The following is a 26,473-nucleotide window of genomic DNA, read 5'->3' on the forward strand; positions in this document are numbered from 1 at the left end:
GTGTCACTCATGGACTGATACACATGTGTGCACAGGTGTCACTCATGGGCTGATGCACAGGTGTGGACAGATGTTTGCATAACTTCTAGGACACCGAAGGCCAAGAGAGCTGAGAAAACTGAAAGTGACAAGTATCTTCCCAGGAGCTTTACTTTTAAATTCTAGGAGTGGAACACTCTCCACCAACGGAGTGGGATTTGGACAAATGGCAACCCACACCTTTAATCCCAGAACTAGAGAGGCAGAGGCAGGGGGATCTCTGTGAGTTCAAGGCCAGCCAGGGTGACATAGTGAGACCCTGTCCCTAAAACTTAAATACATAAAGAAACAAAAAACACAGACAAAGAAAAAGAGTTGAGCAGATGAAAACAAAGAGACCTGTTCACCTCACTACCCAGGGGCAGGTGACAGACCAGAGAAGCAAGTCAAGGGGCAAGGAATGGTTTTCCCATGAATACTTAGCTTCTCCGTACAATAGTCATCGTTTTTCACTTTTCTCCACAGTGTTATTGCTGAGGATTTGACTCTGAATCGTTTGCTAAAGCTCATTGTTGTTGTTGGTGTTTTGGGGTTTTATTATTTTTCTTTGAGATGGGGTTTCTCTGTGAAGCCGTGGTTGTCTTAGAACTAGCTCCGTAGACCAGGCTGGCTTCGAACTGAGAGAGATCCACCTGCCTCTGCTTCCCAAGCACTGGGATTAAAGGTGTGCACCTCCACCACCCTTGTTGTTTTTTAACGAAGTCAGGCATGCTGGAATCAATCTTACCTCAGTTCTTCGGCTACTGTATCTCATGTCAGAGGTAGGAAACTCTATAAGGAAAGAAACAAGAATTGGGTGTTCTTGGTAGTAGGCTGAAGAGTTCCTGGATGGAGCAGACTCGATGCTAAGATATGTGGGAAAGTGTTTCAAAGTATGTTCTTCCTGTGTGGTGTACACAGAGCTAAGGGTAATTTCAGAAAACCTTAGGCCAAAGCTGCCAGAAGGGGTTATTAAGGGTTTGTTCATTCGTTTTTGAGAGCTGGTCTCATACAGCAGCCTACATGTAGTAGCTAAGGATGCCCTTGAACTTCCACTCCCCCTACCTCCACCCCCGCATGTTAGGATTACAGGTGTGTGTTATGCTCAGAGCTCAGAGCTTCACGGATGCTAGGGAACACTTTACCAGCTGAGCTACGTGCCCGGCTCCTACACGAGCTTTCTCTTCCCTGAAACACAGAGAACACATTTCCTTCTCAGTCACTTGCTCATGTTGCATTCAGTGTTGTCATTGTCACTATTATTCCTATTGTTAGGGGTGTGTGTGTGTGTGTGTGTGTGTGTGTGTGTGTGTGTGTGCACAAAGAGAAGGAATCTTTGTTCCACAATGTGCTTGTAGCAATCAGAGGACACATAAACATTTGGGCACCATTGTCCTTGTTTTTTGAAACCAGACCTCTCCCTAGCCTGGAATCTGTCGAGTTGTCTAGGCTTCCTGCCATTGGGCCCCAGGGATCACAGCCCCTGAGCTGTGATCACAAGCACCAGCCATCATAGCTGGCTTTTTAAAAACATGGGTTCGGGGAATTGAACTCAGATCCTTGTGCTTGCAAGCACTTTACTGAGTTATCTCTCCAGCTCCATTGTAGAATTAAATGTTCAACTCCATGTGTTTGCTCTCAGTTGCGGTTTCCATAGTTTTACAGGGAGAGACAGAAAACCATAGGTGTAGATATGGCATGAACAGAGAGGCGAGATTGTTTAGGGGACAGGGGACTGACGGGAAGAAGAGGGGGTGAAGAGAGGAAGAGCAGGGAAGGGTGAGGAGTGGGGCGAATGCTTGCCTGCCATACAGTATGTGCCTGTATGGACACTCTAACAGTAAATACATAAGCAAATGCTTGACTCACTGTCGGATTTTCTTGGCTGCACTTTCAGAACATGAGGAGCCTCCTCCCTGACTGCAGCTATAGCCGTGCTTGGGTCTAAGCAAGGCCTTGGTGGTGAGAGAGCCACATCTGCCCCACAGAGCTCCTGAGATCCCCCTTCTGTCTTCAGAAGTGAAGGCTGTGTAGTTAACATCCTTGACGTGAGGCCCACCATCTCCACTTCCTTCGCTGGAGAGACAGGATGCCCTGGTCCCCACTCCGGACGCTCTGAAGTCACCTGACTGAAAGGGGAGAGATGGTAAAAGCTCATTGGCTGGTATAGCTCAGAACTCAGATGGTCCCTCTGTAGTCACAGTCTGGTCCCCCAGCGTATGAGGGTGCTGGAGGAGGTGGTGCCTAATGTAAACAAATCAGGTCACTGGGAAGATGCCTTGAAGGGGGTTCTGGCTTCCCACCACTACCTGGTTCCCTTCGTGGCCACCCTGAAGGAAACAGCCTTCTCCCCAGCATGCTTTCCACCGTAACCTGCAGTTGTCTTACCAGGAAGTCAACCACCACCAAACCAAAGCATCTGTGGATCGAATCTCTGAAACCAAAACAAGTTCCTCTGTGCACTCGTCTAGGTATTTTGCAGAAACCTGACGGTGCATTCCTGTGTCCTCCAGACCTGCAGTTCTCAGGCCAGAGAACGTGTTGGGAAAATTAGTTCCCAAGTGGTCTGGCTGAGAGGGGCTGTGGGCTCCTAATAGAGTAAGGCCCTCTACATGCGCTGGCCTGGTCCCGCCAGCCCTGACCTCTAGATTCTGTCCTAGCCAGAGTTCCTTCCTTAGTCCCCATTTCTGGGAACAGGAGAGTTCCCAGACACAAAAGGCTGGGACAGGAGCCTTGTCTCTAAAGGCATTAATTAGCCAGGCCAGTACTCTCAGACTGTCGGCCTGAGAAACCAGCGTCTATTTTCATTAGATTTATTTATTTATTTATTTATTTATTTATTTATTTATTTATTTATTTATTTTGAGGCAGGGTCCCATGTAATCCAAGCTAGTCCCAAACTAGCTCTGTAGCCAAGGATGGCATTGAACCTGTAATCCTCCTGCCTCCACCTTCCAAGTGTTAGGATCACAGGCATGCACCACCATACCTAGTTTATGCAGAGGTGAGGATCAAACTCAGGGCTTCGTGTGTGTTAGGAAAGCCAACCACGGTAAAGACTTTCCGGTGAGGCTGCTTTGGGTTCCCATGCTTCTGCCAGCCACTCCTCGGCGCTCTCCAAGTGAGCTCTGGTAGAGTCGTGCTTTAGTTTTTGTCTTTGGGGCTTTATAAGGAGGGGCAGACACTTTTCATTTCACTAGGGAAGGAAATTCCCAATAATATACCTCCTGGCCTGGAACTTGATGTGTAAACCAGGCTGACCTTAAGCCTGTAGTCATCCTCCTGCCTCTGACTTCTGAATTCTAGTGCCAGAAGAACCCACCTTAAAACCTTCCAAGTAATGAAAACTAGAGCAGGATGCAAAGAATCAAAACATGCAGAAAATAGGCTGTATTTTTCATCATCGGATCAATGGATATAAGATTGTGTTATCGAATTACTAATGCTCACCCTCCTGGTCTGTACTAACATTATCTTATACTGGTTATGGGTTACAGAACCCCATTTTGGATAGCATGTTTCCAGAACAATGTAGGTATGCTATGGCCCTGAAGCCAAATCATCAGACCTTCAGCCTGTTTCCCTCTCTCTCTCTCTCTCTCTCTCTCTCTCTCTCTGTGTGTATGTGAGAGTATATGTATATGTGTATGTGTGTGTGAGTGTGTGTATTTGTGTGTGAGTGTATGTGTGTGAGTGTGTTTGTGTGTGCGTGTGTGTGAGTGTGTTTGTGTGTATGTCTGTGTGTCTGTGTGTGTAAGTGTTTATGTGTGTATGTCTGTGTGTGTTGAGTGTATGTGTGAATGTGTGTATGTGTGTGTGAATGTGAGTGTAAGTATGTGTGAGTGTGTATATGTGTGTGAGTATGAGTGTGTGTGAGTGTATGTGAGTATGAGTGTGTGTAAGTGTTTATGTGTGTATGTCTGTGTGTGTTGAGTGTATGTGTGAATGTGTGTATGTGTGTGTGAATGTGAGTGTAAGTGTGTGTGAGTGTGTATATGTGTGTGTGAGTATGAGTGTGTGTGAGTGTGTGTGAGTATGAGTGTGTGTGAGTGTATGTGTGTATGTGTGTGAATGTGAGTGTGTGTGTTTGTGTGTGAGTATACGTGTGTATGTGTGTGAATGTGTATATGTGTGTGTGACTGTGAGTGTGTAAGTGTTTGTGTGTGTGAATGTATGTGTATGTGTGTGTGAGTATATGTGTATATGTGTGTGTGAGTGTATGTGTGTATGTGTGTATGTGTGTGTGAGTGTGTATGTGTGTGTGAGTATGAGTGTGTGTGTTTGTGTGTGTGTATGTGTGTGTGAGTGTATGTGTGTGTGAGTGTATATGTGTGTTGTAGGTACTCCTCTGCGTGCAGGTGGATTTGCCTATGTGCACTGAAATGGAGGCCAGTGGAGAGCACTGGGTGTCCCACACCAACCTTCTTTGCCATATTCCCTTGAGAATATTGTTTCTTGTGTTTCACTAAACCCGAAGCTAGGCTGGCAGCCAGCAAGTCCCAGTAATGCTCCTGTCTCCACTTCCCTACAGTGCTGAGGTAATAGGCATGCACCTATCCATGCTGAGCATTTTTATATAGATGCTGGGGATTTGAACTCTGATCCTCATGCTTGCCAGCAAGTGTTCTTACCGGCTGAGCTCCATCATTGCAACAGATGCCAAGTGGCCCACACACTTGATATGTCTGTTTATTGTCCAGCCCCTCCTCGTAGTATTCGTTGCCACACAACTGTCATATCTTCTACTTACATTACAACCTAGCACCTTGGAGGACATTCCTTACCTGCTTTCTGTCAAATCTTCCTGGCTTGCTTCTTGGGGAGAATCTGGTGGAAACATCGTCACAAGAATCTCAACACCTGTGGAAAGTCAAGACAGGAGTAGATGAAGAAAGCAAGCAGTGAACTCCCAGAGGATGAGGGAGAAACGCTTCAGTCTATTTAGAGAAGCCTATTCCTAATGGTCATAGAATAAATGTGAGTTAGGGCTTGGTGCTTAGCCATTTTCTCCAGTGTGCACATACTGTGTCAAGTATACACCACCTCCAGCTAAGGAGAGCGGTGAGTGTGGCCCACCACAAAACTATATCCTTGGCTAAAATGTCTTGAAGGTGTGTGTGTGTGTGTGTGTGTGTGTGTGTGTGTGTGTGTGTGAGAGAGAGAGAGAGAGAGAGAGAGAGAGAGAGAGAGAGAGACTAAAGTGCACTGTTCTTGAGTGTGAACTTTGGGGGGATGACAATGTGAAGACTTGGTATCAAAAGGTTGGTTTTGGGCTGGGGATTTAGCTCAGTGGTAGAGCGCTTGCCTAGCAAGCACAAGGCCCTGGGTTCGGTTCTCAGCTCCGAAAAAAAATAAAGAAAAAAAAAAGGTTGTTTTTTTTGTTAATTTCCAGATTGCTTAGTAAGGAGTCTGACACACACCGGATAAGCCCATGTGGTGGAAGAAAAGGACCGACTGGCAGGTTGTCCTTTGATTTGTGTTTATGGGCTGAGGTATGTGTATATCCACGCACATATATACGTGCACAAAAAAATAACTAAAACATAATCTTTCAGATGGAAAGGAGAGTCTTTGACTGATCAGTGTCCTGTTTGGAGACAAAAGTCCCCCTGTGAGTGTAACAGACAGCACCTTGCCTTCCAGAGGACCTCCACTAACTGAAATCCATGAGGAGAAATTCTGCCAGAAAGATCACTGTTTCTTTGACTTATTAAGGTTTAAGGCCTCAAGAGCTCTGTAAAGATAGCTCAGAAAGCCCAGTCAGTACAAAGCCATCTGAAAAGAAGACGGCACTTCAAACGTCAAGTTGTTCCTAAATCCGACAGAGTAAAGAAGTCATTTCAACCCCCTGGAAGGCGTCTTGAGACAGACACAGTTGGGCCTTCTGAAGTCCTAGCTTTCAAGTTAGGAGAGGCAGAGGCAGTCTGAGCACAGCACGCTTCCCGGGTGGGGGGGGTCATTTGTGCTCATCAGTTTCTCCAGGTTCCATGATGCTCATTGCAACTGTTACTAAATTCCGCTCTGTAGTCACACTGAAGAAAGGCAAGAGAAAGGCTAAGGAAGACAGGAGTCTGCTTGACACAGGGCAACCACACACAGAGGGAAAAAAAGGCCGAGGAAAAAGTAAACGGGCTGGAAAAGAACAGACTCCTGGAGCAGAGGGGAGACTCTGAGAGGAGAGGAAAGGTGGGAAACTGAGAGCAGGAGGCTGCTGGCTGAGCTGGAGCTGTAACTATGTAACAGAGAGCAGGAGCAGGTGGCCTGGGGAGGGGCAGGAGGCCAAGCCTGATTCAGATAAAAAATATAACAGGATGAAGGGTGAGGGGGTTAGTTATAGTCAGTCTCCCTCCCTCCCTACCCCCTCCCCTATCCTTTCCCCTCCCTCTCCTTCTCTGTGTGTTTGTGTGTGTGTGTGTGAACATACACATAAAGCCAGACTGTCATTCCTCAGGCACTGCCCATCTTGATTTCTTGTTGTGAGCTTTGTTTTTATTTTTGGGGAGCAGGGCTTCTCCCTGGCCTGAAACCCACCAGGTGGGATGGGGCATTGGAATTACAAACTCACCCCACGCCCAGCGCTTTTTATGTGGGTGTTGGAGAACAACTCAGGGCCTTATGTTTGTAAAGCAAGCACTTTACCAGTGGGCTCTCTCACCCGCTTTGGTTTTCTCCTTTAGTGTGTTTTCAAAAGTTACACCACATACTTCTGAAATTGTGAGAGAACCCCAAAGCACCAATGCTCTCTTCAGGGACAAGTCATGGATGGAAGTGGATACCTTCTGTCCTTCGTGGCCAGCCTTCACCCCGGGGAGCTGTTCCTTCCCCAGCCAATATGGATGGACTGAAGTCATCGTCAAGGGCAAAGTCCTGTAAGCTCACAGAACAAAAGCTCAGTGAGGTTCTGGGGAGATGCTCAAACACCTGCCACACAGGCATGAGCGCTGGAGTTCAGTAAGCACAATCCACATTCAAAAGCTTGGTGTTGTGACTCTTGTTTGTAATATAGTCAGCCCTGGGAAGCAGAAACGTGTGGGGACACCTGGAATCAGCCAGCCATGACAGACAGGCTCCTGAGCGACAACAGCCAAGGTTGACCTCTGGCCTCCACATGTGCATGCACATGTATACACGCATATGTGAACATCCACACTTTTTAAGTTTAAACATTAAAGTAACCTTTCAATGTACTATTTTGTTGGCAGGGTGAATGCTGACTTTCCGAGGGTAAACTTTGACACTGTGGATTCCCTCTAAATTGGATAAAGTATTTAGGACTCAAACATCGAGGAAGGTTCGGCACCTCTGGAGCAGAAGTGATTAATTGTGTAATGAAAACGGAAGATCAAAGCTGAAATCCCATCCTCGGTATTTTCTACTTTATGAGTTCAGCATCCCGGCCGCTAAGCTGCTGCAAATACGGATAAGTGGAAAGAATCCTTCAGCCATAGTCACAGGGAAGCAACCTCAGAGGATGACAACAGCATTCCTACAGCAGGTCCCTGGGGCATCGCAGAAGAAAAAGAAACCCCTGCTCCAGTGGAAGCCGCAGACAGATCCCCAGAGCAGGCACCAAAGCTGATTAAAGTTTTCTCTAGGACCGCTTTCTGATCTGATCATGGGGCACGACTTCTCAAACTGCCTTTGGCCTTTTAGAAAATAATCCTTATGTTCGAAAGCCAACTTGATTTATAAAGAGTACTCAGAGCTCTTTAAAGGAAAATGTTTTCTTTGTAGGGTAGAAGTCATTGTGTTTAATTTTTTAAATGTATTTTATTTTATTTTTTCAAGACAGGGTTTCTGTCCTGGAACTTGCTCTTGTAGACGAGGCTGGCTTTGAACTCACAAAGATCCACCAGCCTCTGGCTTCTGAGTGCTGGGTTTAAAGGTGCATGCCACAACCACCCGATTTAAAAAGATATCTTTTGGGGTTGGGGATTTGGCTCAGTGGTAGAGCGCTTGCCTAGCAAGCGCAAGGCCCTGGGTTCGGTCCCCAGCTCCGAAAAAAAAGAAAAGAAAAGAAAAAAGATGTCTTTTGAGCTTATTGGTGTGTGTGTACATGTGAGGATACATGCTTGTGGCACAGTGTGCATGTGAAGAACAGAAGTCAGCTTGTGGGACAGTTTTCTGCCTGTGTGTGGGTCCCAGGGATTGAACTTAGACAGCCGGGCTTGGTGGTAATAAGCACCTTTACTTTCCAAAGCATCTGCCTCAGAGTTATTGTTGGTGGTGTTCTCCTTTAATGGAAGTTGTTGCTATTGATTTTGTGCTTTTAATTTTCTTTATCTAGGCTGGGGGTGTAGCTGACTGTGCCCAGAACCATATAAAACTGGGCATGATGGCACATGCTTGTAACCTCAGCCCTTGGGAATTAGCAGCAGAGGTCTTTGGGGTTCAGGGTCACTCCTGGTTATGCAAGGAGTTTGAGGCCAGCCTGGGATGCAAGAGACCTGTCTCAAAAATAAATACAGTTTTTAAATGGAAAGGCGTATCCAGGCCTCGGTTTTAAATGCTATAGCTTTAGCACTGTGAATGTTAAAAACACTACAGCTCCCAGAAGATTCTAAAACCTGAGAGATGGAGGGCTGGGAGAATAGAAAGCTTAGGAAACTAGGCTATGAACAGATTTCTTGAAAACTCTGTTGGAATGTCAAGGATGATTGATATCTCGATGGGGAATGCCACTTGCTGCCAAGAACGGTGACCCCAGTTTGATTTTGGGACCCACATGGTATGAGGAGAGAACTGACCCCCAAAAGTTGTCTTCTGACTCCCATGTATACTGTAACCTGCATTTGAGTTCCAGTCTTCATAAATAAATTTAATCAAAAAATTTAAATACCATTAGAAGGTAAAACAAACAAACAAACAAAAAAACTAGGAAATGAAAAGACTCACACACTGAAAAGAAAGTATTAATGAAAAAAAAAACTGCTTAAAATAAATGGAATTCTACGACGTGGAATTTAGTACAGATAAAGCCTTCTGTGTTATCCACACACGAATTGGGGACAGATCGAATGTCTGTCTCCCTGAAAAGATTTTACGCTTGAGTCCTAAACTTCAGAGTGATAGCAGGAGGAAGTAGGACCTTTAGGAGGGAATTAGTTCGAGACAGTGGAGGCCTCGAAGTAGCCTGAGTGACCCTATTTGAGGCACCAGAGAGCCAGAAAGAGGAACCAACCAAAGACTTCCAGCGTGTGTGCACTCTGGATTGCAACACTCCCTCCTGCAGAGAGGAGGGAGCACCTACGATTCAGGGAGCTCATCAAGCTACCAAGACTCCAACCTACCCCGAGGCTCTATAAGCAGTAAGACATTACTGGGGTGGAGAGAGAGAGAGAGAGAGAGAGAGAGAGAGAGAGAGAGAGAGACTGACTCTAATTGAGGTACTTATAGATCATGAGTTTCAAGAATGCAGTTTTCCCGGATTCATCACCCATTTGGTTTTTGGTGATCCAACAGCCTCTGAGTCACCCAGGGTCCTGTATGCAGCCCCTCACCCATGATCCTATAAATATGCCAATGAACTCACTGCTCTACCAAGCTGGCTACGAATGGAATCGTTCCTTTGGGTCTGTTGTCTGTACCCTGACAGATGGCATGACATTTTATGTTTAAAAAGTCACACAACAGCAACCTATTCTAACTCCTTAGTCTCTAGACCAGAGAAATAAATTCCTGGTTTTTTTTTGTTTTGTTGCTTTGTTTTGTTTGAGACAGGGTTTCACTGTGTAGCCCTGGCTGTCCTAGAACTTGCTATGTAGACCAGGCTGGTCTCAAACTCATAGAGATCTGCCTGCCTCTGTCTCCCAAGTGCTGGGATTAAAAGCATGCTACACCACTGCCTGGTTTAGAATTTTGTTGTTTATGAGCCGCTCACTCAGTATTATGGATTTTGTTGTGACAGTAGAAATTAAGACACACACACACACACACACACACACACACACACACACACTCCAAGTTAACTAGCTAATCTGCATTTTAAAATTACGTAAATGAATGTTTTGCCTACACGTATGTCTACCACAGGCTTGTCGTCCTAGCTGAGTCCAGAAGAGGATGTCAGATCCCTTGGTACTAGAGTTTCAAATGATTGTGAGCTGCCACGTGGGTTCCAGGAATCAAATCCAAGTCTTCTGGAAGAGCAGCTGGGTCTCCTAACTACTGGGTCATCTCCCCAGCCCTTAATTTACAATTTAAAAATGATTATATTGATGCTGGAATGAGTCAGCTGCATGCAGTGTTGCATCCTAGGAAGCTCAAGTAGGAGGTCAAGACCAGCTTACACCACATAGCTAGTTCTAACAGTACAACACGATTGCCTCACAAATATGATACATATTATAGGTATTATATGATACATAAGCATTGATATTCGTGTAAATTATATACGATTATTACAAAACACTGAGTCAGTACAAATAAAATAGTAGGTGGACCAGACATTTCTTTTTTTTTTTTTTTTTTTTTTCGGAGCTGGGGACCGAACCCAAGGCCATGCGCTTGCTAGGCAAGCGCTCTACCACTGAGCTAAATCCCCAACCCCCAGACATTTCATTTTTTTTTTTTTTTTGGTTCTTTTTTTTCGGAGCTGGGGACCGAACCCAGGGCCTTGCGCTTCCTAGGTAAGCGCTCTACCACTGAGCTAAATCCCCAGCCCCCAGACATTTCATTTTTATGGTTGCATTTTTGGTTTTTTTTTTTTCCGGAGCTGAGGACCGAACCCAGAGCCTTGCACTTGCTAGGCAAGCGCTCTACAACTGAGTTAAATCCCCAACCACCCCTATTGTTGCGTTTTTTAATGTGTAATTAAAAACAAAATAACTTAGCTATAATACGTTCTTCATGAAAAAACAAGGCTTAAAGCCAACTTTTACCTCAGATCAACTAAATCTCAGTTTTGACAAATTAGTCTTTTGACAAAGATGTTGCACTTTTTTTAGATTTTTTTTTAAGATTTATTCACTTTATTTTATCTACACAGATGTTTTGCTGACATATATGTGCCAGCATATGTGTACTACCTGCATGCCTGGTGTCTTTGAAGATCAGAAGAAGGTATTGGATTTCTTTTTTTTTTTTTTTTCCGGAGCTGGGGATTGAACCCAGGGCCTTGCACTTGCTAGGCAAGTGCTTTACCACTGAGCTAAATCCCCAACCCCAGTATTGGATTTCTTAAAGCGGAGCTATAAGTGGTTGTGAGTTACCATGCAGGTGCTGGGAACTGAACCTGTGTTCTCTGCAGACGCAGAGCACGTTCTTGACCGCTGAGCCACCTCTTCACCCTCCCCCTCCTACCCGCCCTCCCCTCCCCCTCCCTCACCCTTTTTCTCTTACCTCGCTGCTGCTGCTGCTGATGCTCTGCAAGGTGATATTTTCCGTTTTGGAAACTGTCATATCCATTGGAGTAGAGCCTGCCTCGTGACAGATGTCAAGCAGTGACTCGGCATGTCTTTCTGTCAAAAAAGAAACGCAACAGTTTCACGTGAAGGTCTGACTCGGGGGTTTTAAGATCAGCCCCCATTTTGTAAAGCTGCCCTGAAATGACGGTCAGGCATTCTGATGAAACTTTAGGTAAGAAAAGCCAAGCAGCTGTGGTGACTGCCTGTGATTTTTACACCAAGAGGGTGAAGGCAGGGGGTCTGCAGGGCAAGGTGCCTAGCTCCTCTAGGAGGGGCAGCGTGTTCCAGGTTTAGAACCTGCCTTAGTAAATGAAGTGGAATGTAATAGAGAAAGACACCTGATGTTCACCTTTGGCTTGCATGTACATGCACACACACACACACACACACACACACACACACACACACACACACGCTGCATACATACTTCACACACACGATTGCAAGAAAAAAGTTACCAAGAGTCAGAATTGGCTCAACATAATTATAGCAACTCATTCTCAATGGCTGTCATTCTCACAGCCACACCCTCTGAGGTGGTGGAATACTGAAAAGAGCTTTTTAACCCTTTGAGGCATCAACAGGGTTGGTGATCCCACCTTCCAGGATCCTACAGAAACGGGAAAGAGGAAAGACATTTGCCTTTCTCCTTTCACTGAAGATGAACCCTTGAATGGACTTCTGCTGGTGCATGGGTGGGAGGAAGCCTCTCTATTCTCTTCCAAGTTGATTTGCCTAGAATACTGAAGGTCGTGTTGGCTGGTAACTGGCTTTTTCACTCTCTTGAATTGCCCTGGAAGAGTCTCATGGATTCAGGATGATCTCCCCATAATATCATAGCAAGGGAGAGACATCAAAGTGAGAAGTGATGGGGGGATTTGTGAGGACTACTCAGTCCTATATATATAGCTTGGCCTCTGGAGAGGGCTCAGTTGACAAAGTGATTTCCTGCAAACACAAGGAGATGAGAACAATCGCCTAATCCTGAGATTAAAAAGAAAGGCTGGAGAGGTGGCTCAGTGGATAAGAGCACTGATTGGTTGCCCTGCCAGGGAACTGGCTGGTTTGCTTCCTAGCACCTGACGTCTGACGTCATACACGGTAGCTAACAACTGTCTGTGACTTCAGTTCCAGAAGAGCTGGTGCCTTCTTTTTGACTGCATTGGTGCTAGGCACACATGTGGTAAACAGACATACATGCAGGCATAACACCCATACACTTAAAACTGAAGTAAATAAATCTCAAAATCAAAAAAGAAGCTGGGGGGTTGGGGATTTAGCTCAGTGGTACAGCGCTTGCCTAGGAAGCACAAGGCCCTGGGTTCAGTCCCCAGCTCCAAAAAAAGGAACCAAAAAAAAAAAAAAAAGAAGCTGGGCGTGAATTTTTCATCCCAGTGTTGGGGAGATGGAGACAAGTGGATCCCTGGGACTAACAAGGCAGTGAGCCCAGCTAGCCCAAGTTCTAGGAAAAAGTGAGAGATCCTAGTTTCAAGAAGCAAGGTTTGGGGCTGGAGAGATGGCTTATTGGTTTAGAGCACTTGCTGCTATTGCAGAGAACCAGGTTTATTCCCCAGCATCCACAGCAGCTCGAAATTACTTGGTGGAGGGCTCTTTCCAGCACACACTCATACACGTAAATGAATTACTTAAAAAAAAGCAAGATGCATAGCATCCTTAGAAAACCACCAGAGATTGACTAATGCTCTACACATAGAAACATATAGACACACACACACACACACACACACACACACACATACACACACACACACTTAAGAGTATAGAACAAGAATTCTTTGCATTTTTTAAAGCATATAACTCTGTGCTTCAAAGAGTCACTGCTTGACTTATTTAAGTGAAGTGGGGTGTGATGGCACCTTTGATCCCAGTGCTTGGGAGGCAAAGGCAGGAGGAGGATCTCTGTGCGTTAAAAGACAGCCAAATCTATGTGTTAAGCTCCAGAGATACGTAGGTGAGATTCTGTCACAAACAAACAGACAGGCAGACAAACGATGTATTAGACAGATGTAAAACAGAAATAAGGATTTCAAACAGGACTTTCGAACCGGGGAATCAACATCCAGAAAGAAACATTGACCTGGTTTGGGCATAGAATCCGTCAGGATGACCAGTAACTGTTGCTTCCTCCAGCTGTTGATTTGGGACACATAATGCATGGCTGACTTGCCACTGAAATCACACAGCTTAGGGTCTCTGGGAAGAACGGAAGAAGCATCAAAGATTAGTAGGTAAAATCTGCGAAGACACAAGAACACTGACATCAAACCAACGGGGAGCTCAAGTTGGGTACATGATAATTATTTCACAACACACCAGGGAGAATGACTGTTTCTCAGGATTTTAAACGAGAGGCCTAGTGGCGAGTCCCAGTTGGTAAAGTGCTTGCCCGGTATGCACAAAACCATGCGTTCTGTCCTTAATGCTGAATAGGCCAGGCATGAGCCACCACTCCAGGCTGGCCTCAAACTCAGCTATGTAGCCGAGAATGACTTTGAACTTCTGGTGGTGCCTTTACCTCCCACATGTTGAGGTGACAGATGAGTAAGTCACATATGGCTAATGTACTGGAGACTGAACTCAGTAGTCTACCATCGGAGCCACATCCCCAGCACCCAACTATCTAAAGCAATAAAGAGCTGCAGAATACCGGTCCATTTCTGGATTGGTCCATTCCTCACAATTACAATGAAATCCCTTTTATAAAGATATTTAAAAATCCGTCATCTAGGTTTGCATGCAATTTCAGCATATTGCAGCGGACTAGCCGCCTTCCGGCCGGCACTGACTGGGCACCCATACTCACGCGTGGTGCCTGAGGAGCTCGGCTAGAACTTCGGCGGGTCTGTAGACTGTTGATACATCCAGACTTTCAAATAGGTCCACATCTCTCACAGCCAGCATCAGAGGGGTCAGACCATGCGAGTTGGGAAAGTTTATATCCAGGAACTCTTCACATGCCTTTAATAACAAGAGGTTTTGTTTCTGCTCTGTTTTCTGCATGGCTACTTAAACTAATCTTTGCAGTTTTGTTGCATGGCCAATTCTCATTTTAACCTTTTTTTTTTTCCTGGAGTGGGGGTTGCACTAAGGTATACCTCAATATGTTCCCCCTCCCCCACATTGAGGGATTTTATTGCTATTTTAGTTTGAATGCCAGGATTTCCCCTTCTGTGTTTTCATCTTGCTACGTCATGGTCTGTGGTGCCTGCTGAGGTTGTCAGTACATGGAGACAAACAGACGGGATGGACTCGGATTGTTCTGTCATCTTCTAGGTCTTTGGGTTTCTCATCAGATCTGGAGCTGACGCCTTCATACTTGTTTAACCTGCCTGTGATTATCCCAGCTCTGAGATCTCTGATGACCTTAAATCTGCCAGTGTAGCCACGCTTCACCATGACAGCAAGGAACAGGACAATGACTTTGAGCATGGCCTAATGACACCTGGAGTTTGCCTCTCTTCTAAGCTTTGTTGATGTTCTTGAGACCATTAATAGGACATGTGTGTATATCCTGATGGATGAAGATTTGGGTTTGTTTTTAACAAGGTCTCGCATAGGTCAAACTGATCTTGAAAACTCTCTGTAGTTAAGGGTGCTCTTGAACTTCTGATACTCCTACCTCCAACTCTGGGATGACAGGTGTGCACCACCGTACCTAGTTTATGTGGTGCTGGAGAGTAAGCCCAGGGCGTCATTCATGATGGGCAAGCACGCTACCAGCTGAGCCACACGTCCAGCCTCCTCAACACACTCTTTCACTGTACCTATCCTGAGGAGCTGGGAAAGGAAAAGACCACAAGCCTTGGAGAGAGCCCAGCATTTCAATGTTGGCGCCCAAAGCTGGGTATTTAACCAATGTGTGAGTTATGTCAGAGATGCCCTGTTAAATGGTTGATGAAAAAGCAGTCACGATGGGCTGTGGAAACGACTCAGTCAGCACAGTGCTTGCTGGATAAGGTTTGGTGACTTAAGCTCAATAACCTGCATCCACGTAGAAAAGTCAGGAGTGCCAGTGTGCACCATGATGTCAGTGCACCATGATGTCAGTGCTGGGGATGTTGTGACAGGCGGGTCTCAATAACCAGCCAGACTAGCCTGCTTGACAAGCTCTAGGCAAGTGAGAGACTGTCTTGAATAGTCAAGAGGAGTGGGAGGAGAGGAGAGGAGGGAGGGAGGGAGGCAGGGAGGGAGGGAGGAGGAGAGGAGGGAGAAGACAAGAGAAAACAAGAGATTGAGGAAAAACCCCTATGTTATCCTGGCCTTCTCCTGCACACATGTGCCCATAAATGCACATGAATATGTACACATACACAAACACAGAGACAAAAAAATCCTGATAAAATAAAGGATGAGAAACAATTTGTCATTTTTTATTTAGCACATAATTTCTCTTCTGTAGCTGATATACCAAACATAACTAAGTATCCTGCATTTTTTTTGTGGTATCCTGCATTTTTATTTGCAAAAATCTGGCAGCCCTATTTTTAAAAATGTATGTATGTATATATGTATGTGTGCCTGTGCGTGTGCATGTGTGTGTGTGTGTGCATACAGGTGTGTTATGTATGGTGTATGTATGTGTGTATGAAAAACAGGTGTGCACACACATACCATCAGAGGACAACTTCTGTTGCTTTTCGCCTTCTGCTTTGGGTCTTAGACATAGAATTTGGGGGTGTCAGGCTTGCACAGCAAAAGCTTTTATGCACTGACCCACTTGCTGGAACAACTTCAACCTTGTAAGGTCAAGAGCTGACCTTCTAAGTTACACTGTACGGGTGACATACCAGTGTTTCCCTATGGGGTTGCTTGCTTACACAATATGAAAGTCACTTAGCAGCATGACTCACATAGGGCTGGTGCTCCCTGAACATTGTTGAATGGATGATTCCCAATAGGAAGAAGAGGTGTCATCTAACTGCGTTTATACGGCCAAAGCAGAAGTGACATATGGATATGATTAGTTGCTTTAGTCAAAGTAAAAATTGGGCCAGGAAAATGGTTCACTTGTAAAAATGCTTGCTTTGTTAGTGTGAGGATCCAAGTTCAGATGGCCAACATCCCCAGAAAGAGCCCAGTGTGGCAGTGGTTGCCTATAATCCCAACAGTGCGGAAGCAGGGCCAGAAGGATGCCTGGAGCTTGCTGGCCAGCTTCTCCAGCCAAACTGGTAAGCTCTAGGTTCAGCGAGAGACCTTGTCTCAACAGACAGTAAGATGGTGGTGATTGATTAAAAAAAGAAAATACCTGGTGCTAACTTCTGGAAAGAAAAAGGAGGAGGAGGAGGAGGAGGAGGACAAGGGATAGGAGGAAGAAAGAGGAGAAAGAGGAGGAGGAGGAAGGGGAAGAGGAGGGGAAAGAACAGGAGGAGGAAGAGGAGGGAGAGGAGGAGGAGGGGAAAAAGGAAAGACAGAAGGGAGGAAGGATGGAAGAAAGAAAGAAAGACAGACAGACAGACAGACAGACAGACAGGAAGGAAGGAAGGGAGGAAGGAAGGAAGGAAGGAAGGACAGAAGGAAGGACAAAATATAACTCAGACCATCAGTGCTTGTTTTATGGACCAAAGTCACTTGCTAATTTCCATCTGTGTTTCGGTTTCTGCCATGGCAATACAGTCTTTACTTCAGCTTCTCCCAGGGCAAAACGGAGATAATGATATTACCTCAGCAGCGTGCTGTGGGAATTAGTTAATTTTTCCCCTCAGTCTCTGAGAAGAAACTATCTCTTAGATAATGCTTATTACTATCTAGAGCCGATATGAGAGTTTTGAGCTGAGAGTCGGAGCACAGGAGCACATCAATTTAGTATCTGTTGGTTAAGCTCAGGTTCACATTCCAGCCAAGAAGTAGTTCCTTAGAGCTCGGCCCCTAAATTTTCACAGGTAAAATAATAATAATAATAATAATAATAATAATAATAATAATAACAACAACATAAAAACACAGATTGGGTTACAGTTACATACGACAAGACCATTACACGATTAAACAAGATGGATTGCCTTTTGGAAAACTTTCGAAGCCCCAGCTCAAGAAATGTGGTAATTTTAGAAGTACAACAAAAGACTTGGAAAATGCCCTTTGGTTTTGTTACAATTGTCCTTGAACTTGACCTGGTTAGGATGTCTTTCATTTCTTGATCTGTTCGTGTCTTTACCATAAGGGGTTAGAAACAAACAAACAAGCAAACAAACAACAAAATGAAGTTTCCTAGTGGCAGTAAGGCTTTTCTTTCAGTCGGGAGATCACACAGCCTGGCACTGAAGGTCAATGACAGGAATCAGGACGTGCTAATAACTGAACTCCTCCATTATTCATACAGTTTGCAAGGTGCTTTGTGGTGAAGTATCTAAAGAAAAGGATCAGTAGCCCCCAAATACAACATTTAAAAAATATATCCTTGGGGCTAAGGTAATGGCTTGGTGCTTAAGAGCCTGCACTGCTCCTGCAGAAGACCTGAGTTCTGTTCCCGGCACCTAGGCTGGGCTGCTCACCGTCACCCATAACTCCAGGTTCAAAAGATCCAGTGCCCTGCTGGACTCCAGGGGCACTGTACTCATGTGCCCAGAATGTATACACAGATACCCATATAGACACATGATTCGAAACACAAATAGATTTTTAAAATGAATTTTCAGGCTTGGGGGGGACATCGCAGTAGAGTATTTGCCGTGCAAATACAAGGACGAAAAATCTGATCCCCAGAGCTCACATAAATATCTAGGCATGTGTTGTGTGGTAGTCTCCTCTGAGATTAAAACAGTTCATCTTGGAGGAGAGCCCATTAAAGCCTAGGATGTTAAAGGGAGGTAAATAAACAGCTGTTCTGAAGAGAGGTCTAAAGATGCCATCTTTCAGGGAAGCTCGTTTAGACAGGAAGTAAAGCTGGGTGACATAGTGAGATTTTATCTTAACAAAAACAAACCGAAAACGCAAAACAGCAGAAGCAACAAACAACAAAAACAAAATGCTAGCCTGGGCCATGACTGGGCAAGCCTTTATTTCCCAGCACTCAGAAAGCAAAAGGTGGGTGGATTTCTGAGTTCAAAATCAGTCTAGTCTACACATCGAGTTCCAGGGCAGCCAAGGCTACACAGAGAAATCTTGTCTTGAAAATCAAAACACAGAACTAAACAAAGAATTTTCTGCTGAGGAATATCAAATGGCTGAGAAGCACCTACAGAAATGTTCGACATCTTTAGTCATCAGGGAAATGCAAATCAAAACAACCCTGAGATTTCACCTCACACCAGTGAGAATGGCTAAGATCAAAAACTCAGGGGACAGCAGATGCTGGCGAGGATGCGGAGAAAGAGGAACACTCCTCCATTGTTGGTGGGATTGCAGACTGGTACAACCATTCTGGAAATCAGTCTGGAGGTTCCTCAGAAAATTGGACATTGAACTGCCTGAGGATCCAGCTATACCTCTCTTGGGCATATACCCAAAAGATGCCCCAATATATAACAAAGACACGTGCTCCACTATGTTCATTGCAGCCTTATTTATAATAGCCAGAAGCTGGAAAGAACCCAGATGCCCTTCAACAGAGGAATGGATACAGAAAATGTGGTACATCTACACAATGGAATATTACTCAGCTATCAAAAACAATGACTTCATGAAATTCATAGGCAAATGAATGAAACTAGAAAATATCCTGAGTGAGGTAACCCAACAACAACAACAACAACAACAACAATAACACAAAAACCCCACACATGGTATGCAATCTCTGGTAAGTGGATATTATCCCAAAAGCTGGAATTACCCAAGATACAATCCACAGATCATATGAAGCTCAAGAAGGATGACCAAAGTGCAGATGCTTCAGTCCTTCTTAAAAGGGAGAACAAAAATATTCATAGGAGGGGATATGGAGACAGAGTCTGAAGGAACAGCCATTCAGAGCCTGCCCCATCTGGGGATCCAGCCCATACATACAACAATATCAACCAACCAGAATTCCCAGGGACTAAACCACCACCCAAAGAGTACACATGGACAGACCCATGCCTCCAGCTGCATACATAGCAGAGGATGGCCTTGTTGGGTACCAATAGGAGAAGCCCTTGGTCCTGCTAAGGCTGGATCTCCCTAGTGTAGGGGAATGTCAGGGCAGGGGATGGTTGGGGAGGGAGAACACCCTTATAGAAGAAGGAAAAGGGGACAGGATAATTATGGATGAGAAACTGGGAAAGGGAATAACATTTGAAATGTAAATAAAAAATATCCAATAAAAAAAAAGAGGTTTTTGTTTTGTTTTGTTTTTGTTTTGGTGGTGGTGGTAGTGGTGGAAAAAAAAGAAAAAGAAAAGAAAAGCAAAACAACGATCAAAACCAAACCAAACCAAACCAAACCAAACCAAACCAAACCAAACCAAACGACAACAAGAGACAATAACTGCAAAACTCATAGTAGCTTCAGGAACTCCCTGAAACTGACCAGATTTATTCCCCTACGATTACTGAGAGTCCATCTCAGGTTTGCAGCCTTGTAAAAGTAGAGTCAAGATGAACTTGCTAGGAAGAAACAGATGGCAGCCAAGCCACCTTGAAAGGTTTAGACCAGCTGAACTGCAAAGGACGTCCTCCAATCTCTTGAGCTGCCTGTAGGTTGTGCAGTGAGATCCAGGCTTCCAGCTTTCACCTAGGGACTCTAGTCGGCCTGGGGAGTATAAGCATGGCTCTAGCAGGCCTTGTCCTTCTTCCCCATTCCCTCTGCTTCTAAACCTGTTAGATTATATTCCTAAAGCTAGCCACCGAGGTCTATCCTCTTCTTTGGCCACTTCTTCCTCCTAAAGCTGACTACCTGACTCCAGCAATTAAAGTAGTGACGTCCAGGAATCAAAAACCCCCTTCCGCTCCCCTGATGACATGACAATTAAAATTAAACGCAGTATTTCCCCTTTTACCTTTATAAACAACCATTTTGCTATGGACCACATCTGATTCTACTTTATCCTTTGTCCCCCCAGGGACAAATACACCCTCCCCCCTCTCCCTTGTTCTTCCCTTTTCCCTATCTTTGTCTCTTTGGTAGTATCTACGCCTCGGTCTGTATTTGGTTCCCTGCCTGGGGCGAGTAGATGTCTCCCAGGAATAGCAGCATCACATGACAACGTGGTGGCATGCCCTGCCACCCCCAGTGCTGGGACAGAGAGGAACCCTGGTTAGTCAGCCTATCTTACGCCATGGGATCCAGGCAGATGAAAGACCGTCTCCAAAAACAACAAGGTGGATGGCACCAGAGAAACGACACGGACAGTTGATCTTTGACCTTCACATGCATATGCAGATGTGTGCACATGAGCTCACACACACACACAGACACACACACACACACAAATATATTCATCTAAAGTTCTTTGGGCATAGCTAAATATCGTGCAATGTGTACGCTCTCTGATTCCCTTTTCGGGATAAAGGTAATAATTGCCACCGGCCCAAAGGGATCTAAACAGCAACTGTGCAAATGGCAGTGATATCCAGGGAACTGCTCTGAGCAAGCTGACAGCGGTCCTCTGGGCCTTCCTGGGGATCATCATTTCCCAGGGGCTGCAGCTTGACTTAACTAGAAGGGGGTGGAACTAGGTTGCCGCTCTGTTCTTTTAGAATCTTGTTTTTTAACTTGTGTCCTGTCTGGTCTTGTATCTCTCTCGACTCTCCTGCCTGAAAACGTTATGGGATTGCATTTGAAAATAACTTTTCTTCTTCTTCTTTGGAAGGAGCGTCGGGGGCCTGAAGAGCTGGCTCAGCAGTTAAGAGTGTTTGCTACTCTTAGCGTAAGAACCTGAGTTCAGCTACCAAACCCCACAGTGGACATTTCCCAACTGCCCATAACTCTAGCTCCAGAGGACCTAACACCTTCTTGAGGCCTCTTTGAGCACTCGTATGTCTGTATACACATACACACACACACACACACACACACACACATCTATGCACACACGAATATACATATACAAAATTTAAAAGTTTAAATGTAAATAAAAATAAATTTTAGGGAACTGGGCATATGATGGCATAGTTCTGTCCACCGTCCCCTTCTGCCCACGGTAAGCATCACTGCAACTAACCAGCAAATGTCGAAGTCGTTCCAGATCACCTTGCCACGAACTTCGTAGGAGCTGCATTTGGGGAGCCTGAATCCCCCTGCCTGCCAAGAGCTGTCTCTGGATGTCACCATTAGCCACATGGAGCGCAGTTTGGTTACTGTAATTGCAAAGCGTGATGTCTGCGCCCCTTTCCAGAAGAATCTCAACAACCTGCAAACCAAGAAAGTCCTTAAGATTCAGCGTGTTTTTATTTTTATTTTAAAGATGTGGATAGTTATGTATGTTGAGCATAGTTCCATCCCTCTGCCAATTTTTTCAAGTTCTCTTTTGTTTGTCTGTTTATTTGTCTTGTTTCTTTTGAGACAGGGTTTCTCTGCAAAGCCCTTGGCTGTCCTGAAATTTGATCTGTAGATTAGGCTGTCCTCGAACTCAGAGATCCACCTGCCTCTGTTTCCCCGAGTGCTGGGATTAAAGGCGTGTACCACCACCCAGGTCTTTGCTTTTTGTTTTGTTTCTTTTAGCTGGTGTCTCACTATGTCATCTTGATTGGTCTATAACTTGTTATAAGTATCAGGCTGGCCTCAAGCTCAAAGAGATCTGCACATCTCTGTTCTTGATTGCTAGGATTCAATATGTGTGTCACCATGCCTGACTTACAAAGTTATTTTTTATTTAATTAATTTACATGTGTGTGTGTGTGTGTGTGTGTGTGTGTGTGTGTGTGTGTGTGTGTGTGTGGTGGCTACAAAGGCCAAGAGGGCATCAGATCCCTTGGTTACTTGTGAGCTGCCCAATATGGATGCTGGATGACAACTTTGGTCTCAAAGACTGAGCAGCAAATGCTCTTAAATGCTGAGCCATCTCTCTAGCTCCATCTCTAGAAGTCTTCATAGTTTTGAGTGACAGCTGTACCTTCAGGGTTGGGTAGACTAGATATGGCTGCCATTCATGATAAAGAACAGGCAGATAAGGATAGAATAAAAATGGAGGATCGTAGGCTGGAGGTATACTTCAGTGGTTGGTGCTCATATCTAGCATCTGTAAGGTGGTCCCCAGAACCACCACAGCAAACTATTTGGATGCAGGTAACTATGATTTACCTTTTAAAATGTTGAGACCGAATCTCTATAATAGACAGTGTGGTGGTGCACACCTTTAATCCCAACACTTGGGAAGCAGAGGCAGGTGGATCTCTGTTTGAGGCCAGGCTGGTCTATACTGAGTTGTAGACCAGCCAGGGATACATAGTGACAACCTACCCACTCAACAACTCCCAAAAACCAACACCAATAACAACATCAGTAACAACAAAACCAACTCTGTGATATGGGTGATTTCTGAGAACTGTATTATTAGACTAGAGATCTATAAATAGTTTCTTTTTCTTCTTCTTGTTCTTCTTGTTCTTGTTCTTGTTCTTGTTCTTCTTCTTCTTCTTCTTCTTCTTCTTCTTCTTCTTCTTCTTCTTCTTCTTCTTCTTCTTCTTCTTCTTCTTCTTCTTCTCTTTCTTCTTCTTCTTGTTCTTGTTCTTCTTGTTCTTGTTCTTCTTGTTCTTCTTGTTCTTGTTCTTCTTGTTCTTCTTGTTCTTGTTCTTGTTCTTCTTGTTCTTCTTCTTGTTCTTCTTGTTCTTCTTGTTCTTCTTGTTCTTGTTCTTCTTCTTGTTCTTCTGTTCTTGTTCTTCTTCTTGTTCTTGTTCTTCTTCTTGCTCTTCTTGTTCTTCTTCTTGTTCTTGTTCTTCTTCTTGTCCTTGTTCTTCTTCTTCTTCTCTTTCTTCTCCTCTTTCTCCCCCCCTCCTCCCCTCCCCCTCCTCCTCCTCCCCCCCCCCCCCTCCTCCTCCTCCTCCTCCTCCTCCTCCTCCTCCTCCTCCTCCTCCTCCTCCTCCTCCTCCTCCTTCTTCTTCTTCTTCTTCTTCTTCTTCTTCTTCTTCTTCTTCTTCTTCTTCTTCTTCTTCTAGCAGGATATTATGTAGTCCTTAAGGACCCTGAACTTCTGATTCTCCTGCCTCTGTTTCCTAAGTCCTGGAATTAAAGGTTGGGCCATGACTTCTGGTTTACAGACTCAAACCTGGGCCTTTATGCATGCTAAGCAAACACTCTACCAGTTGAGATACAACCACAGCTCCCAAAATTCTGACACTGAAGTCTTACAGTGGTTTACAATTTAGAAAATGGAACTCATTATCCATTTTCTATTTATAATTTGTCTACCCATCATCAATGGTCGATTTTTGTCTACATATCTGTCATCTCTTTATGTCTACCTATCTGGTTGCCTATCATCTAAACATCTCTATCAGCCAATCTACCGTCCATCTACCTATCATCTACCTACTTACCCTAACCCACCCCTGCAATGACTTTCCATTTATCTACATTTTCGTTAGCTGTCTGTACAGCAGCAAGTATCGGGCTCAGAGTCTTGTGCTTGCAAGGCAATGGAAATCTACTCAGTTCTGGTCTGACTTATGGAGTCCTGGAAGTTGCAGATACTTCTTCTATGTAGTTCTGGAGGGTACACAAGCTACATTCAAATGTTGAAGTAGTTTTTCTTTCCAACAAGTATGGTGTGTGTGTGTGTGTGTGTGTGTGTGTGTGTGTGTGTGTGATGACTTATCTTTGCTCTAAGTCCTAAACAAGGAACCAGGTCACTACCCAGACTTCAAACTCCTTCTAGTCTGGTGGGAACAGAGAGAGATGAGAAAAAAAACTGTGTGGTGTATGTAATGGCGGAGTGGAGCATGGTAATGAAGAAGGTCTCTGAAGACTTTAGAAGGCAATTTGTTAAAGGACTGAGGATGCAGCTCAGAAGGTTAAGTGCTCTCCTGGCATGCACGATGCCCTAGAGTTTGTCCCTAGTACTGTGTTGGCTGGGCATGGTGACCAACACTTGTAATCCCAGTGCTGGGGAGGTGGAGGAAGGAGGATGAGACCGTTAAGGTCATCCTTGGCTATACACCCAGCTCAAGGCCAGCCTGTTAATGGCCTTTGAGGTGTCTGTGTGAGAGTTGTTTGTGGGATGTTTTGGTTTGGTCTACACTCTTTTCTAAAAAGCTACTGGAAGTTTATTATTATAATAACAGCAACAATAATAACAACAACGACAACAACAATAACAATAAAAAATAATGGTTGCAAATCCCCCAGATCTATCAGAAAGCAGCGTAAAGCTGAACTAGACTGTGTTGTCAGAATGACCCTGACCCCTGAGCTGGGGCTTTGCAAGGACTGGGATCAGGAGTTGATTGGTGGAGGAACAGGAAGTTCCCAGGTTTCAGGAAACCAAAGGCAAACTTCCCTTGCTTCCTGCCACGGTACCCACTATACCTCTGATAGATTTTCTTCCGCAGCTGTAATGAGAGGCGTGTTTCCAGTCTGTGGGTGCTGAAAGTCAAGGTTTCCAAGGACTGAGTGGACTTCCGGAATATGGCTACAAATGCATTCCACATCACCCCTTGAAACCACTTCAAGGAAATCATGAATCAGTTTGTTTTTGTTCATCTTGCTGGTTCCATATAATTTCCTTAAAGAGAGAAAACAGTTTAATGGTACAAAAGTCAGCAAACACAGAGGGTAGTTCCAATGTAAATGTTCCGCCTTTATTGCTTGTTGGTTCCTTCTTTTATACGGGAAGCAGGAGGGGGTGAGGGGATGGCTTGGTGGACGAAGCACCTGCCACCCAGTGTGTTCAAATCCTCAGAACTCACAGAAAAGCTAAGTAAGGTTGGCAGCCACCTGTAATCCCACTCAGGAGGCTGGTGGATGATCCCCTGGATGGTAAAAAGAGAGAATTGACTCCTAGAAGCTGTCCTCTGACTTCCACATGTGTGCTGTGGAACACATCTACATACAGACACAAAGACACAGACACACAGACATACACAGCAAACTATAGTGGAATTTTAATCCAGCAAGATGGCTGCTCTGGCAAGGAATCACATCTGAAGACCTTCCAGGCCTGTGTGATCTGGCTGGAATACAGACACTCTCTGGATTGTAAGATAGGCACGCCCTAGTACATACATTAGTATATACCTAACAGTGGAGGTAAATTTAGTTTGTAGAAGGAAGCAGCCATGTTTGAAGGTGACATCTAATTGAGAGGCACACGAAGTGACAAATCAGAGAAAGATCTGACAGAATGAATCAGAGAGAGGATACGCCCTACTTACACAAGAACAACACAGGAGAGAGAGAGGCAATTTAGGAGAGCAGTGAAGAGACAGGTTGCAGGTAAAGACAGAATGATCCAAAGATTAAGAAGGAGCCAAAAGATGAGAATAGATAGCCAGAGTTAAGGACCACGAAGAGCAATTTAGTAAGAAGCCAAGAGAAGGCAGTTTGAATCAGTCAGCTTGTAAAGAAGTTTGAGTCAGAACAGCTGAGTTGAACCAGCCAGACCAGAGTCAAGAAAGCTAGAAAGGGTGAGTTAATTCAGAAGTAAAGCCTCTTAGATAACAATTACATGTGGCGAATACAAGTTACTTTTACCCAGACATGCATTCACACATGCACACACTAATAAAAAAAATAAAACATTGGGAAATGAGCTAGAAAGATGGCTCAGTGGTTAAAACACACTGGGTATTCTAACAGAGATCTTGAGTTAAATATTCAGCACCCACATGGAGGCTCACAACTGTTTATAATTGTAGTTCCAAGCCTTCTTCTGGAGTGCAGACATATATACATAAAATACATAAATAAACCTTTTAAAATTTTTACTTCATGTATGTTGGTGTTTTGTCTGTGTAAAGGGTGTCAGATCCTCTGGACCTAGAGTTATAGATAGTTATGAGCTGTCATGTGGTGGAAATTGAACCCTGGTGTTTTATAAGAGCAGTCAGTGCTCTTAACCACTGACCTATCTCTCCTGCTCCCATAAATAAATCTTTAAAAAATAAAAATAAAAGGCATATGTCTTTAATTCCAGCACTTGGTAGGCAGATGCAAGAGGATCTCTGAGTTTGAGAACAGCC

The 26,473-nt window shown here is 44.6% G+C and overlaps 1 protein-coding gene across 2 annotated transcripts in view; it reads right to left on the reverse strand.

The window, feature by feature from the left end:
* Map3k19 (mitogen-activated protein kinase kinase kinase 19) overlaps window positions 1–26,473 on the reverse strand; it is a 43,237-nt gene that overhangs the window by 14,286 nt on the left and 2,478 nt on the right. For both annotated transcript variants that reach the window (XR_015635094.1, NM_001447282.1), the window contains 9 exon segments: window positions 24,822–25,017; window positions 21,520–21,708; window positions 14,248–14,402; window positions 13,522–13,637; window positions 11,359–11,477; window positions 6,795–6,885; window positions 4,803–4,878; window positions 1,888–2,147; window positions 767–810 (listed from right to left, as the gene is read on the reverse strand). Coding sequence is in view for 1 of the 2 variants with exons in the window: in NM_001447282.1 (NP_001434211.1) it covers window positions 767–810; window positions 1,888–2,147; window positions 4,803–4,878; window positions 6,795–6,885; window positions 11,359–11,477; window positions 13,522–13,637; window positions 14,248–14,402; window positions 21,520–21,708; window positions 24,822–24,995 (1,224 nt within the window). In the remaining variant the exon portion in view is untranslated.

The sequence above is a fragment of the Rattus norvegicus genome, chromosome 13 (genome assembly GCF_021556685.1).
Source record: "Rattus norvegicus strain SHRSP/BbbUtx chromosome 13, alternate assembly SHRSP_T2T, whole genome shotgun sequence".
Classification (NCBI taxonomy): domain Eukaryota; kingdom Metazoa; phylum Chordata; class Mammalia; order Rodentia; family Muridae; genus Rattus; species Rattus norvegicus.